Here is a 15,881-nt window from a genome sequence, read left to right as displayed (position 1 = left end):
TGTGTGTCAGGCATTGTGTTAAAAACATTTTTTTTTTACAAATATTATCTCGTTTGGTATCTTCTACACAAAACTTTTCCTGATTCCCGACTGGTAGTGCTCTGTTCCCAAAATTACCTTATATTAGCTACTCTGTATATATTTATATTTATTTGCTTTATATTTATTTGCTTTATATTTCTGCTGTTTATATGTATCTCTTAATTTCCCAGTTAAGATGTAAGCTCCTTATGAATCATAACTGTTTTATCCTTTGTACTTGTTGCCAGTCCCATAGCACAGTGCCTGGCACACTGTAGCCCTTAACAATAGTTGATTGGTTGCTCAAGGTCATGCAACTTGGTCAGTAAAGGATGAGCAAACAGACACAGAAAGGTTAAGTGACTTGTCCTGGGTCATATAGGTCGTACAGGATTCAAACTTAGATCTTCTCTAATACTATTTTTTTTTTGGCCTGGGCAATGGGTTTCAGTGACTTGCCCAGGGTCACACAGCTAGTAAATGTCAAGTGTCTGAGGCCGGATTTGAACTCAAGTCCTCCTGACTCCAGGGCGGGTGCTCTATCCACTGCACCACATAGCTACCCCTCTAATGCTATTTTTTAAAAAAAGTGATAAAATAGATGACCACGCTTTATGAGCAACAAGCTTTGAAGACACAATACATAAACAGGGGAAATGGTAGGGGTGGGATGTGAGAGTATAGTTCTTCTAGTCCCTTTTAATTTGTCTAGAAACAACTTTTCAAGATGGGAGTATGGGAGGGCTAACCAGGGTGAGACTGGGATCAGTGATTTGTCCTAGGATTGGTTCATTAACCAGGGCCCATTCTTCACTTTGTGCAGTCACTTGAGACCCAGGTTACCCCCTATCCACAGGAGGGTAAAAGAAAATATTGCTGAGCCTGGCCAAGAGGGGTGAGCAGAGGAGCTCCTGGAGATTGGATTAGCTGCCATGAAAGACTGGACCAGGAAGAGAGCTATGTGAAAGGCAGTCTCATGTAGCACACAGAATGATGAACTTGGAGTTAGAAAGACCTGGATTTGCATCCTTCCTTAGACACTTCTTAGTTGTATCATCATTGGAAATTCACTTAACCTTTCTGTGCCTCAGCACTTTCATCTGGAAAATGCAGTGGTTGCAACAAAATCACTGCTAGGCCTATACACCAAAGAGATAAAAGAACACAGAAATTCCCATACACACACACACACACACACACACACACACACATACACACCCCTAATATATAAAATATAGCATCTAGGTGGCATGGTGAATAGAGCATTAGGCCCACTGTCAGGGAGACTTGAGTTCAAATTTGACCTTAGAGACTTACTTGCTGTGGAACCTTATACAAGTCATTCAGTCTCTGTTAACTCTAGCTTCCTCAGAGGTAAAACTGGGTTAATGATAGCATCCACTTTGCAGTCTTGTGAGAATTACATGAGATGATATTTGCAAAGCACTTAGCACAGTGCCTGACACATAGTAGGCTTGTGATTTCTCTCTGAATCTATCAACAGTGGACCCTGTCCATTTGTTGGAAGTGGCTCTGTTCTCTAATTTTTTTTTTGTGGGGGAAGGGATTATCATCTCTTTGAGAAAGGTAACTATCAGCAAATGATTTCTGAATAAATATCCCCCATGTGGAAACCATGGTTATTTTGTAATAAAAATAAGTGTTATCACAGGAAGAAATGAGCAAGTTATTTTTTTTTAAACTGAGTATCTTCATTCCTTTATCTGGAAAGCAAATCTAAAACATTAGACTGAAAACTGGTTTTAATTAAAGATTGCTTAGAAAATACTTAGTGATTCTTTAAACAGAAATGTCTATTTTAGTAACCAATAACTGTTTGTGTTCTTTCCCTTAGTACCCTAACTCCATGGATAAAAATGTGATTGCTGTGAGAATTGTGGAAGAACGAACAGGTGAGCTGCAGGCATGCTTGTTATGAAGTCACTGCTGGTTGTTATCTTTCTTTTAAAAGAGAGATTAGGCACAAGAGATGGATTTGTGGTCTAATGGATTTTTGACATCAAAACAATCAACAACCTCGGACAGTTAACGTTCTTGATTAACTTTTTCTTCTGGTGACAGTAGATGAATAATTTTCTGTTCTGCTCTTACCAACTTTGATCTCAGTGACCAGATATAGTTTGTGTCTGCCTGAGGTCAACTGGCTAGGTAGTGACAGAGTCTGGATTCCAGTCTCACTGGCTAATATCTGAATAATAGAGGTAGATAATTTAGATAATAGAGACAATATTATCTCACTGATCAGTATCTCCCAATTCCCAATGTGTGGCTCTCTCAATATTACTCATACTATTCTTATTCTTAGTGTTTGCATTTAATTATCTTAGTTACATGTTGTCATGTGTGCCAACAATGAAAACAATGGCACAGTAGATAGTAAAAAATTCTTTCCCCCTTTTTGTTTTAGCTTTGTGATACATTAATGATAATAATGATAACCTACATATCTATAGTTTATTACAACCCTATGAAGTAGCTAGTGTAAGTGTCATTGTCCTCTTTTTTCTTGGGGGAGGGGGAAGATCAAGCCTGTGACTTTATTGGCATAGAGAACTACCAATACAAATTGGCTTCTGCTTTGCAACATTTGGTCTTGTAGAGTTGCCTGGGTAACTGAGAATTGAAGTGATGTATCTACAGTCACACAGCAGAGGTAGAACTTGAATTCAGGTCTCCTCACTCCAAATCCAATGCCATTTTCACTATACCATAGTGGCTGCCATTTGCCTGAAATGGACTAATTGAAAGGTGGTGGCCTTGAAATATGAGTAGGGAAAGCAGGTCTGGGATTAAAAATTTGCCGTGGAACAGTCACACAAAGATAACTGAGAGCTTATCAAATTGATGTGAAAGATAAAAATACTACTTTCCCATCTTAATTAAAATCTCTACGCACACATGCACACACATACACACACACACAAACACAGAGCTAGGTGGCACAAGGGATAGAGTTCTGGACCTGGAGTCAGGAAGACCTGAATTCAAATTTATCCTCAGACACTAGCTATATGACCCTTGGCAAATCATTTAACTTTTGTCTGTTATCAGTTTCCTCATGTATAAAATGGGGATGATGATAATAATAACACCTACCTCCCAGGGTTGCTGTGATGATCAAATGAGTAATATCTGTAAAGCACTTTGCAAACCTTAAAGCACTCTACAGATACTAGCTATTCTTATTATTGTTATATTATTGTTTTTAGATGTCTCAACAGGGATCATCTACAGAAAGAGGATTGCAATCTGTCAGAATGTGATTCCAGAAATTTTAAGAAAGGTAAATGAAATTTAACCTTACTTAGAATTGCATTAGTTCTTCATCCCCCATTGTGCTACACTTAGTCATAGAGTTGTAGGAAGGGAATTTAGAGGTTATCTAGTCCAGACCAATCATGTGAGGAAACTGAGACCTGACAATGTCTCTAACCTTACTGAGGGTATACCATGAGTTAAGGTTAAAACTGGAAGCTGGCAGCAACTAGTTGGTGCAGTAGTTAGAGCACTGGCCCTGGAGTCAAAAGGATCTGAGTTCAAATGTAACCTTACACACTTACTAGCTGTGTGACCTTGGGCAAATCACTTAACCCTGATTGGCATTCCCCACCCACTCCCCCCCAAAAAAACCCCCAAATTGGACATAGAACCCTGGTTTTAAACCCTAGACTAGTGCTAAATCATAAAAATATAGTGGTAAAGGCATCAGTGCAAAAATTCATAAGGCCTATTTCCTTTGCCTTCAGGCAAAGTTGTTCTTAAACTATTCAGAAGAATGGGAGTTTCTCCAGTACATAAATTTTTTCATATGGAAGAAGCCTGATTAACCTCCCAAGTTCTAGCATCTGGCTGGCATGAGCTGCAAGGGGGCACAGTGGATAGAGTGTTGGGTCTGGAGTCAGGAAGACTCATCTTCCTGAGTTCAAATCTGGCCTCAGACACTTATTAGCTGTGTGACCCTGAGCAAGTCACTTAACCCTGTTTGTCTCAGTTTCCTCATCTATAAAATGAGCTTGAGAAGGAAATGGCAAACCACTCCAGTATCTTTGCCAAGAAAACTCTAAATGGGGTCACTAAGTCAGACATGACTGAACAACAAAAATAATTTCTAATAGTAGGGCATTGAAAAAAAGTTTAACTCCAATTCCTTCAGTTTCAAGTTACTTCCTCTTTTTTTTGTCTCTAATGGAGATACAGAGATGGTCTAAATTAGTCTTAAAAGAAATGAGAAACATATTGCACGAGTGAGTTGGATTTTACATTTTTTCCTGAAAGGGTAAAAGTGATTCTTTTTATATAAAAATGATCTGACGTGTAAAAGTCATACAGATTTAGTCTGACCTTTTAGGAAGGATGATAAACTTCCTTTTTAAACTCATGGTCAGAGATGACAAAAGGAGTATTTAAGATGGTACCCTACTTCTTGGAGATCTCCTTTAAATCTTTTTTGTACTCATGTTTCTATAGAGTAATTATGTTACAGAAAAAGTGTTTATGATAGCAAAATTGTTTTTTCTCTTTGAAACCCCTTAAAGCCACACTGCTGATGCTTTTTTGGAAGAAGGTAAGTGAAAAGTTCTACTTTCCCTCCACATTGCTTGGCTCATAAGGAGCACAGTTGTTGGTGGGTATTTAAAGAACCAGGAATTAGAGCATTCGGGCATTCTGATAGATATTTGAAACTTGAATTGATTGTGTGTGATTCAAACCCCAGCTTTGCTCCCTAAATGGTTAGATTTGAAATTGAATTGCTGTCTTGCATAAGTGGGTGGGAAAACAGTGGTTTCTGCCATTTCACTTATGGAAGATTCAAGATCATGTTAAAGATTAAAGATGACCTTTAGTGAAAGGAGAGCCTATATCTCACAGTAGCAATGAGCTATATATGAGATGGTAAAATGTTTTGCATTGTATACAGAGAGTATGATAGGGATGATTTCTATACACAGTGCATGCCACCATTGCCCCAAATATGCATATTGAATCTATTATTCAAAAATGCATTCGACTTTATCACACATCTGAAATTCTAAATTATTTAAGGTACTTCTGACTTGTACATTTCTGCTTCTTGTATTTTTGCACATCTCCTCCACTTACGAAAGCATAAATTTCCAGGTATTGGGCAGAGACTAAAATGAAGAAAATATTTTACCTGATATTATCTTGCATGTGATGGTCTGTAAGTGGGTCCTATTAGAATCCATCAATTTAAGAGGGCCATAACCGAGCTAGAGCTGAAACATGAAATAGGCTGATAATTTACTTTGTGTTTAGTGGTTAGGGAAATCTGGCCAGGGGACTATATGGCTTGCATAAATCTTGGGCCATCTGCATGTCCTCACTAGCATTTATTAAGGTCAAAGTACATTTGATTATCAAGGGCTTGCAGCAGTTGGTGAGATGTGTCATCTCTGCTTAATAATCATTTGGCCTCATAATTATCCAAGACTGAAAGTACTTCCTTAGTTCCTTTTCATGTAGCTTTCTTGCAACAATAAGAAGTTGCCATTCCTTTGTTGGACAGCTGAGCATTTTAAAAGTGCCAAATATCCAGTTGGAAGAGGAATCATGGCTCAATCCTCAGGAAAGAAATATGGCTATAAGAAGTCACTGCTTAACGTGGACCCAATATGCATCCATGAATGAAGAATCTGTCTTCAGGGAAAGCTTGGAAAATCCAAATTGGTAAGATTCCCTCTATCCTTTACTACCAACCCTCCTTCCTCCCTCTTTTCTCTCTTTCTTTCTCTTGCTATCTTTCTCTCTTTTAAATTTTATGCATATAATATTGTTTCGATTCATACCTTTTGCTCCCAAGAATGTTGTAATATTAGTCCCTTTTGAAATTGCCTCTTAAGATTTCCTTAAAGAAGGGCTTTAAAAAAGCTTCTACTAGCCTGGTTAATTTATTGTCTGTCCATTAGAGCTACTTACGTCATGATCTGGACCTGTGATTTCACTGGTATATGGGCATTCTTCAGGAGCAAAAGTTCCTCAACCCCTGTAGATTGGCAATTGCTATGCAGTTTGTCGTCTTGTGGAGTTGCCTGGGGTCACCAAAAGGTTAAGTGACCTAGCCATGGTCATAGAGCCAGTATGCTTTAGGAACAGGATTTGAAAGCAGGTACTCTGGTTGCTGAGGCTGGGCTCTTTATCCACGCTACCATGATGCCATCTCACTTATGCCATAGCGCCTGATGATTCGCTCTGTTGAAGTACATATGAAGAGGAAATGATAAGAAGCGACTAGGTGCTTTGCAATCACCCTTCTAAGAAGATGCTATTGCTCACACACTGCCAAAAGAGGATGCACGTTAAATGATTTCCTCGGTAGTGAGGACAAGTTTGCTCTGAGCAATCCACACTCTCAGGTGGGCCAAATGTTTCCCATTTGGTGAAACAGCTGACTGGGGATAAGAGTACCATCTGCATGTATGAAATAAAGTTTTTCTTACTACATGGTAGCATGAAAAGCGTAGCAGTTTAGATTTTCTAATTTTATGTAGAAAAGTTCTATTTTAGACAGGAATCTAATTTCATTTTAACCGAATATTTCTCAGGTCCTTTTCCTGTTGGATGAGCTTTCCTAAATGAAATGAATCTTGACACCATGGCCTGGAAATCCCAGGGAAATAACTTTTTGGAAACCTTATTCTTTCATGTTTTTGTTTTGAAATCTCCCCAAAGCCCTTTAAAGATATTATTTTACTGGCACTTTATTTTTCCCTTTGCCTTCAGCTCTAGGATTTCTTTTTTTTCTATTAAAATGCAATTAGCTTTAGCATGACTTATTGAAATATATAAAAGACTGGTGGTCAGGCCACCTGAGTTTTGATGTGGCCATTAACTAATTGTCTGACTATGGACAGGTCACTACCATTCTCTTCATTCCCTCCTAGAAATTGCAGAGATCAGATTATGTAACCTTTGGGTCCCTTTCAATTCTGACATTCTGTGATTCCCTGATCAAGTTTCTAATGTTTCCCCTAAAACCTTTTAGATTGGGTTTGATGGTCTTTTTCTGAAAAGATTACTTCTTAGTCTATCTATCGTTGGGCTTCTAGAGGTGATTTGGGAAGGTGCCAACTGTTTAAAACAGGGAATGTTTTGCCTTCAAAAGGCTGCAGGGGGAGTATGGGTCAGAATGTAACATTTAACTTTCTTTCTGAGGCATAAAAACAGATTTTTATCTTCAAGTTTATATGATCAATGATCTGTATTATAAACTAGACATCCTAACTTAGAATTTCTTGGGTTTGTTTGCTTCTTGGTGACTCTTGTTATTGGTTTTCAAGAGTTTGTTATTTTCTTCATGCTAGCACCTACATGTCATATATAGAGGTATAAAGTATGGCCCTTGTCCTCAAAGAATTTAAAATTGATTAGGGAAAATAAGATGGGTATGTGAAGGAAGCTAACTAAAAATACAAATATGATTTTAAGTAATATATAATTATGGTACAGAGTATGGGTGCAATAGAAATTCAGTGGAGGTGGGAGCTAAATCCTGGTGGGCTGTGGAGGAGGTGGAAACTGGGCTTTGAAGGCTAGGTAGGACTTTGTAGCTAGAAAGGAGTAGGGAGAGTATTCAAGTAGGGGACAGAAGAGAATCTGTTCTGCAGTCAATAAGCCAATTTATTGATTAGAATGAATGAAAAAGGCATAGGTGGACCAGGTTTTCTGGGGAAGATAATTTATGTAGACATGTAGTAGGAAGTAAGGTTGGAATGTTAGGTAGGTTAGTGACTGGCTGAGGAATTTGATTTTTTTCCCTTTAGGCAATGGGAAGTTATTTAAGATTTCTTAAGCAGAAAAGTAAGGGAATAAAAGTAGTATTTGGGTTCCAGGGATCTCATGGACATTTAGCTTTTGATATGGTTTCAGGAAGACATTTTACCAGACATCTTGAAACAAGTAGGTAATTGAGGGAGAGAAGTCAGGTAAAGAAATACATTCATTTGTTTTTTAATCTCCCCCTCAGGAGTTGTGATAGTAATGACTAGTCACTTATGGGGACCAGAAGACGAAATATGAACTTTTTTTTAAAGAGAAAAACTGTCAAGGCTGTTAAGCCTAAAATTAGATCTACAAGCTGTGTGTTGGTTAGCAGGTGTGGGTGTGTGATGGGAAACCAAATGTCATTCTGTCCCTATGCTCTGCCTGTCTCTTCAATTCTGAGATGATTTTGAAATGGATTTCCTGCAGTATTTGGCTAAGACTATGCTCTATTTCCCTTTGCATGTCTAATTTCAGCTCCCACCTGAGTTTTTCACAATCGTGTCACCTCTTCAGGACAACCACCTCCTCCTCCATCCTATTGCACTTTGTTAATTTCCAAATCAGTCCTGTCTTCACTAAATTAACTCAACATCTTCCCACCTCCTGTCATCTTAAGGTATCTTAGGATCAATGAGTTGTAAATCCTAGACTGTTAGAGCTGGGAGATGAGGAAAGATTGTCAAGTCTGTCCCTCTCAGATTCCTTATTATCTGAAGTCTTTATTTACTCATTAAAAAAAAAAAGCAAAGACAGGGTACTTACTATGTTCCTAGCACTGTACTTGGTGCTGAGAGGAATGCAAAAGAAATGCATGAGAGAGTCTCTGTCCTCTAGGAGACTAGAATCTACACAAGGTGTATTCTTGGCACAGTGTCTTCCACATTGTAGGCACTTAATAAATCTATTGAAATTAAATGACATAAAAACAATAAAAATAATAATAAAATCCTTGATGTGTTATCAGTGATATCAAGTTTATATGGCTTCCCACCCCAAACATATTAAAGAGCCTCTCCATCTTCTGGAATCTTTATTCAATAATATAAAAATGTCAATTAGACTTGACAAGTCCAGAAAAGATAGAGACTGAAGACTGAAGCTCAAATCTGGAGGTCCAGTTGAACTAACAGAAGGAGGTGATACTTAAAACTACCTTGTGTTCCTCTAGACAATACATGTCAAACAAAGATGCCAAGGTCATATATGTCAAGAAACTTATTGGTATCCTGAAATCAAAGCAAGAAGAACATATTCAAAGCAATTAACATCTCTATACTAGCAGTCTTAACATGCACAAAGCAGGCCATGATAGATTTATAAAGTAACCCAACAAAACAACTTGAAATATGAACAAAACACAGAGCCCGTCACTCTAAGGCAGTTTTTTTTTGGGGGGCTAGGCAATAGGGTTAAGTGACTCGCCCAGGGTCACACAGCTAGTAAGTGTTATGTGTCTGAGGCCGGATTTGAACTGAGGTCCTTCTGAATCTAGGGCTGGTGCTTTATCCACTGTGCCACCTAGCTGTCCCATTCTAAGGCAGTTTTGGAAAAATTAACACTTCCTCGACAAAAAGCAGGATGATGGTTGGCAAATATTTTTATAGCACATGATAAAAGAAGTACTTTTGTACCAAATAGGTAATACTTTACCAAGCAATAGTAAAACCTGAAGATATGTTTATGCCAGAAAGTAGTTACTTTGAAGGGTAAAATCCAAGTGTGGAATCAAAAGGTCCTCCGTTGGTGACATCCACATAAATTCAACCAAAAATATCTGGACAAAGACGCATCAAACAAATGATTGAGTCATATAATTTGCTGTTAAAAAGAGGTAGAGGAGCTTATGATGGCAGTGAAGGACCAGAGCATAACTACGAGAAATTACAGATGAGTTGTGCTTAAGGAATCTGAACTTAATGATCAATGGAGATTATACAAAGAAAAAGTGGTAGTTTTACAACAAAATCGCTGCTAGCCATACAAACTTAGTGCTTACTGTATCAAGAACTATTGATTGGGATTACATACTAGAATCTCTCTATCTCATAAAATGCCAGACAACAAATTTCTATGCTGCAAATAGAGATCTCAAAATGTCTTTGAAAATTCCCCAAGTAAATTGTACTGGAACCAGACTTACCACTGGCAGTCCACAATTGCTTGGGCACAACCCTAAGTCTTAAAAATTTAAGAACTATATTTTAAATAGATACTGCTATACCAAATACTCATAACCACCAGGGTATGTGGAATAAAAAGATTAGCAGAAGAAATCAAAATTATGTGGGAACAGTATTAAGTTCATATCATCCCCATAATCTCATTTGCTTCTGGAACTGTCCCAAAGAGGCTTTCATTGAGCCTACTGGAGACAAGTTCTAACCTAATACTTTTGCAAAATTATAAGAAACAGCTTTTTTTTTCCACCGGTGCAATAGTTCACAGAAAATTTAATGTATAAGAAAAACAGGATAGACACTTGTCATAGGTCCATTCCTGTCTGAACTCCATCAAAAAAGATAAGAATGAGATAATCATTAAAGCTCACATATTATGCATTAAAATTTACAAATCACTTTACACACATTATCTCATTGGATCCTGACATATAGTAGGTACTATATGTGCTATTACCCTCACTTTAGAAATGTAGAAATAGAGTCTCAGAAGGGTTAAGTTACTCACCCATGATCACATATTAAGTGCCAAAGGTGGGTTAGGTCTCTCCTGACCACAAGTCCAGTACTTTTTCTGCTACACCGACAAAATGGATTCTACCTTGCTTCAGACCATGTTTAGCAATGTTATTGTGTAGGTGTGTGCTTTTCCTTTCTTGAAGTCAGGACTGATTGACATGTCTGAATTTATGTGTTCCTTCAAAGCATCTGTATTTTCATCTGTGCAGTCAATTAGTTACATTTATTGAATGACTTGTTTTGCAGAATCGTGTGTGTGTGTGTGTGTGTGTGTGTGCGAGAGAGAGAGAGAGACAGAGAGAGACAGAGAGAGACAGAGAGAGAGAAAAGGAGAAAGGAGAAAGAGAGATTGTATAGGACTTTTATGATCACAAAGAACAATAGAAGACCTGATTTGTGGTATCTAAGTCCTTAAAATAGAAGTGGGCATTTTTATTACTTTTTGACAGTATAGACTTAACTGAAAAGATAATTGGTTTGGTGCTATAGATGGATAGTTTATTATATTTTAATTTATACTTTTATTCCCAAAGTTAATTGTTTAAAATTTCATTGTGATTGTAGAAACAGATAACAAAAGCTGGGGTTTTTTTGGGTTTTTTTTTTTGCCTTTTTGATGAGGCAATCGGGTTAAGTGACTTGCCCAGGCTCACACAGCTAGTAAGTGTCATGTGTGTGAGGTCAGATTTGAACTCAGGTCCTCCTGACTCCAAGGCTGGAGCTCTATCCACTGTGTGGACTGTCTGCTCCCCCCTCTTTTTTTAAATGTTTCCATAGGGACCTTGCCTCTTGGATCTCACTTAGCACTTAGTAACTTTTCCAGTCATTGCAATCAAATATTGTGTAAGAATTGTAGACATGTGTCCTGGTGTTTTATCCTCAAGTAGACTACTTGAGGATAGGAGCCTTTCTTATTTAAACTTTTTGTCCCCAAGATATTTATGAATATTCACTGATTGGTTAGTAGTAAGAGAGGGTGCTTGACCTCTGGGATTTTACTATCAATGCAGATTTATTAATGAGTTTCTGTTGTATGTTTGCAAACACATTTGGAAGTCTTATCTGTGCTTATTTCTGATGTCTTTTGTTCGTGTTCTTTTTTGTTAATAGGGTTAGTTTACAAACTCAGATATGAAGGAAGATGAGCAATCACATTTGATGCCTACTTGCTTTGATTTCAATAATAAACATTTCCTTTAATAGAAGAATGCAATTATAAAATATTTAACTATGCTTCTATATAGAAGAATTACTTGTTTTTACTTCCTAACCATAGCAATACAGACATTTTTGTGTTAAATTAAAAAGAAACATTTATGGCATCTTAAGGGAACATCTAATTTCATTTCAGTATAGTAAAGACTAATTAAATTCACGATATTTAACAGCCAAGACTATTCCATCTTTGAATATGTGTCTCAGTTACATGTTACTCATCTTCAGGCTTAAGAAAATCTACTAACGCTTTAATACTTAAACATAATTTTTAAGACTTCTTAATGTTTACCTATTGAAACATAGCCTACTAAGATTAAGTAGGCACCTATTATAAATTTGTGTTGAAGCAATGCATATGCAGCATGAAATTCCTCTTAGAACATGATCAGAAAGTTCATGTCCAACTTAGGGACAAATTAAATGAAAGTGATGAGTGGCTTGTCTTTAAACTGACAAATTGTCAGTGCTGCTAAATTTTGTCATGTGAATATTCTTAGAATATTGGTGTGGTAGTTCAAATTAATAAGGTAGATAAAACTTCACATCTTAATAAAGTACATAAACTGGTAGGTATATGCTTTTAAAAATCTTTATTGATAGCTTTAGTTTTTAATGTCATTTTTATTTTCAAATATATTTCTACTTCATCCCTACCAGAGTGCCATTCCTCTTAAAAAGATTAAGAAAGCGAAAGAAAGAAAGCTTTTTAGCAAAACCAGTGAACAAATCAACTACATCTGCCAGTATATACAATATTATATACCTATCGTCCCTCACTTCTGCAAAGGGAAAGAGGTACATTTTTTTAATCCATTTCTGAGATGAAGCTTTGTCATTTTGCTAATATAGTGCTCAGCTTTATTGTTGTTTACATTGTTATGGTTGTGTGTGCTGTTTTCGTGGTACTGATTATTTTACTCTTCACAGGACCATATGTCTTCTCATGCTTTTGAATTCTTTATATTGTTTCTTATAGTGCAGTAATAGTCTATTCATTATTGTACTACAATTTGCTTAGCTCTTCCCTAAGCAAAGGGCATTTACTTCACTTCCACAAAAAGTGATAATATAAAGATTTTATTAGGTATGGGACCTTTATTTCTATCTTTCAATTCTTTGGGCTATGTATTTTGCAATAGGATCTTAGGGTCAAAGGGTATGGACATTTTAGTTACTTTTCTTAAAAACCTTAATTCCAAATTGGTTTACACCAGTTAAACACACATATACACATACCCCAACACCAATAGCAGTAGAGATAAACTGAATCTGTTCTCTTGGGAATTCAATGATATCGGTATACATGTACATATTTTGAGGGTCACCGAATTTTTTTTTCTAATGGTAGATCTATTTCTTTCAAGAAATTTTGAAATATCTTTTTCTAGGAGTAAATTGGACAGATAACTTGATGGTGCTCTAGTTTTCCATCTTGTTTACATTTCCAGACTGTTTTTACTTTTCTTTTATCTTTATTTCTACCCTTTATACTATATTTTGTGTTTGACTTGTCCAAAGTAATGTAATACGTTGGTTATGCAGATTTTGCTCAGGATTTGTTTCTTACCTTAAATTCTAGCCCTAGAGATAAAGAAATTAAAGAGATAGCTAATGGTTTTTAGAAAAGCCTCTGGATCCCTGGTCAAAGGAAGCATTATTCTATACACATACATTGTGACACATGCTGACCTCAACGTTCAGCATACTAATTAGTGGTCAAACTGTTAATGAAACATGAAACAATTAGGGAAAGGAGGATAAAGGTTTTATCTGTATAAATAAAACACCTGAAGCAGAACCTTCTTTTCCCACAATACACTGCCCTCCTAGATATTAATTTGTCTTTTTTTATGTCTGCACATATGCTTTTAATGGATCTCCTTCATTTTTTTGTTTACTATCTCCAGGGCACTTCCTTCCCTCATTTCCCTTAATAATTTCTTTATTCAATTATTTGTTTAACAAATATTTATCATTTTTATTGATGTTAATATGTGTGCACTACAGTGTGCTAGTCTTGAAGATGCAAAGACATTTAAGATACAGTCCATGTCCCTAAGGCACTCACATTCTGTTTGTTTTTTTTTTTTTTTTTAGGCAATTGGGGTTAAGTGACTTGCCTAGGGTCACACAGCTAGTAAGTGTCAAGTGTTTGGTCTGAGGTCAGATTTGAACTCAGGTCCTCCTCATTTCAGGGCCGCTGCTCTATCCACTGCGCCATCTAGCTGCCCCTAGGCATTCCCTTTCTGGAAGGGGAAATAAGATGTGTACACAAAAAACCCCATCAAAAACTGGAATGTAATAAATGTCTAACAGAAGTCAAAGTTCTCTGTATTTTAAACGATCTAAGATATAAACTGGTATTCTGAGATTCTTGGAATTGGGGAATTGAAAGGAGCCTTAAGAACCTTCTTCCTACTTTTTGGCAGGAATTTACTGCCCTATATTAGATGAGTGATAATTTATCTGATAAAGAATTTTAGCTCTCCGGGAAAGTACCATATTCAGACTGGCTATCTTCATGTTCTGACACGAGCTGCTGTTTGCAAGCTTTCACATTTCAAAATGAGGCTATATTTTTCTTCATTTTGATCTTCTGCTAAGCAGAGTTATTTTTCTGACCCTATTTTCAAACTCAGTCATTGAAATTAGCACTTCTCTGTGTAGCCAGGGCCCTAAAAGGGAATGGCCCTAAGAGAAATTAGTTATGAGCCCTTTGAGAAATTTAATATCCTCTGCTGTGTTTTCTTCCCTATTTTAGTCTCACTGCCATTGGGATCTTTGCCCATGAAGAATACTGAGTATGTTACCAGTAGGCAAATGGTACTGTACTCTTAGCTTACTGATTAGAGGAAGGAAGCAAAAGTTGAGCACAAGTAAACGTGAAAAGAGCAAGTATACATTTTGCAGGTCAATTAGCATTAAGTGTCATACCACTGACCAATTGGAGAAGCCTTCAAACAACATCTAACCCAACCCTTGCCTCATATAGCACCTCAACAACTAGACAGTAATGTCAGTAGAGAGAACCCTGTACTGACCTGAGTTTTAGTTTTGGCTGGGCCACTAACTTTCTGTGAAATACTTTACATGTGAATAGCCCTGTTATCACACTTTGTAGCTGTATCAAAGATGGAGATATTTTCATTATGGTCAGCAGTAGCTCATTCTTCAAATTCATCATTTTTAAAGGAATATGTCATCTGAATTAAGATGACAATAGAGATTTAAAAATAGGTTTTTATTAACTCTAAGTATTAATACCATATCTTTGTATATATGCAAATTTGCTTTATGCAAAAATACTTTTAAATTCATTTTCTCTGGAAGACCTAAGTTTGAATCCCATCTCAGATATTTACTAGCTTTGTGATCCTGGGCAAAGTCACTTCTCTCAGCCTCAGTTTCTTCATTTGTAAAATAAAAATAATTATACCCACTATAAAGGGTTGTGGTAAGGATCAAATGATATAACATATATAACATGCTTTGCAAATCTTAAGGAGCAATATAAATGCTAACTATTATGATAATGTCTCAGAAAATCACTTAACCTTTTGCTCAGTTTCTGCTTCTGAAAAGTGGGAATAATAATACTTACTGTACCTATGTCACGAGATGATTGTAGAAATTTTTTTTAAAAAATGTGCAAATGCCTTGGTGTTGTCACTTTGATTTTTCAGTCATTCTATCTTGAATATTTAACTTTTCAAAATCCTAAAGTATTAATGAAACTGTTTCCTAAGGCACAGTAGCCTAGTTTCCTAGCTCTGTTAATTCAATTAAAAATTTTTTTTTTAACTTGTATAACATGTAAACTGTTTTCATGTCTCTTATCTTCTAGGAGATAAGGAACTGAAATGCCCTTCTGAAAAGTTTAGGGAAGCCAAGCAACGGCACTTTTTAATCTGATTAAGAGGGAATATATCACTGGAGACAATAGATAAGAAAGCAACACAGCATAAAGAGGGAGACTTAAGTGATCCTGATTAGTACCAAAATTATATAATCTTTCTTTAAGGGTTTTAATAGATGAGACTTGGGCTTTATAATGGAAAGGCTTCCTTCTTTCTTCCTTCCAGTGTCAGCAATAATTTCTTTTTAAACCAAGGTGTTGATTTTACATGCAACAGCTTGAAACTC

The 15,881-nt window shown here is 36.5% G+C and overlaps 1 protein-coding gene across 2 annotated transcripts in view; it reads left to right on the top strand.

Moving 5' to 3' along the window:
* Positions 1 to 15,881, top strand: part of PRELID2 (PRELI domain containing 2) — an 87,687-nt gene that overhangs the window by 30,561 nt on the left and 41,245 nt on the right. For both annotated transcript variants that reach the window (XM_020964310.2, XM_020964313.2), the window contains 3 exons: positions 1,877 to 1,934; positions 3,252 to 3,325; positions 5,570 to 5,730. In XM_020964310.2, the coding sequence (XP_020819969.1) occupies positions 1,877 to 1,934; positions 3,252 to 3,325; positions 5,570 to 5,730 (293 nt within the window). The remainder of the gene's footprint in view (positions 1 to 1,876; positions 1,935 to 3,251; positions 3,326 to 5,569; positions 5,731 to 15,881) is intronic.

This window comes from Phascolarctos cinereus, unplaced genomic scaffold, assembly GCF_003287225.1.
Source record: "Phascolarctos cinereus isolate Bilbo 61053 unplaced genomic scaffold, phaCin_HiC Scaffold_2;HRSCAF=192, whole genome shotgun sequence".
In the NCBI taxonomy this organism is placed as follows: domain Eukaryota; kingdom Metazoa; phylum Chordata; class Mammalia; order Diprotodontia; family Phascolarctidae; genus Phascolarctos; species Phascolarctos cinereus.
The sequence above is the reverse complement of the archived record's forward strand: the minus strand, read 5'-3'. Positions and strand labels throughout refer to the sequence as shown.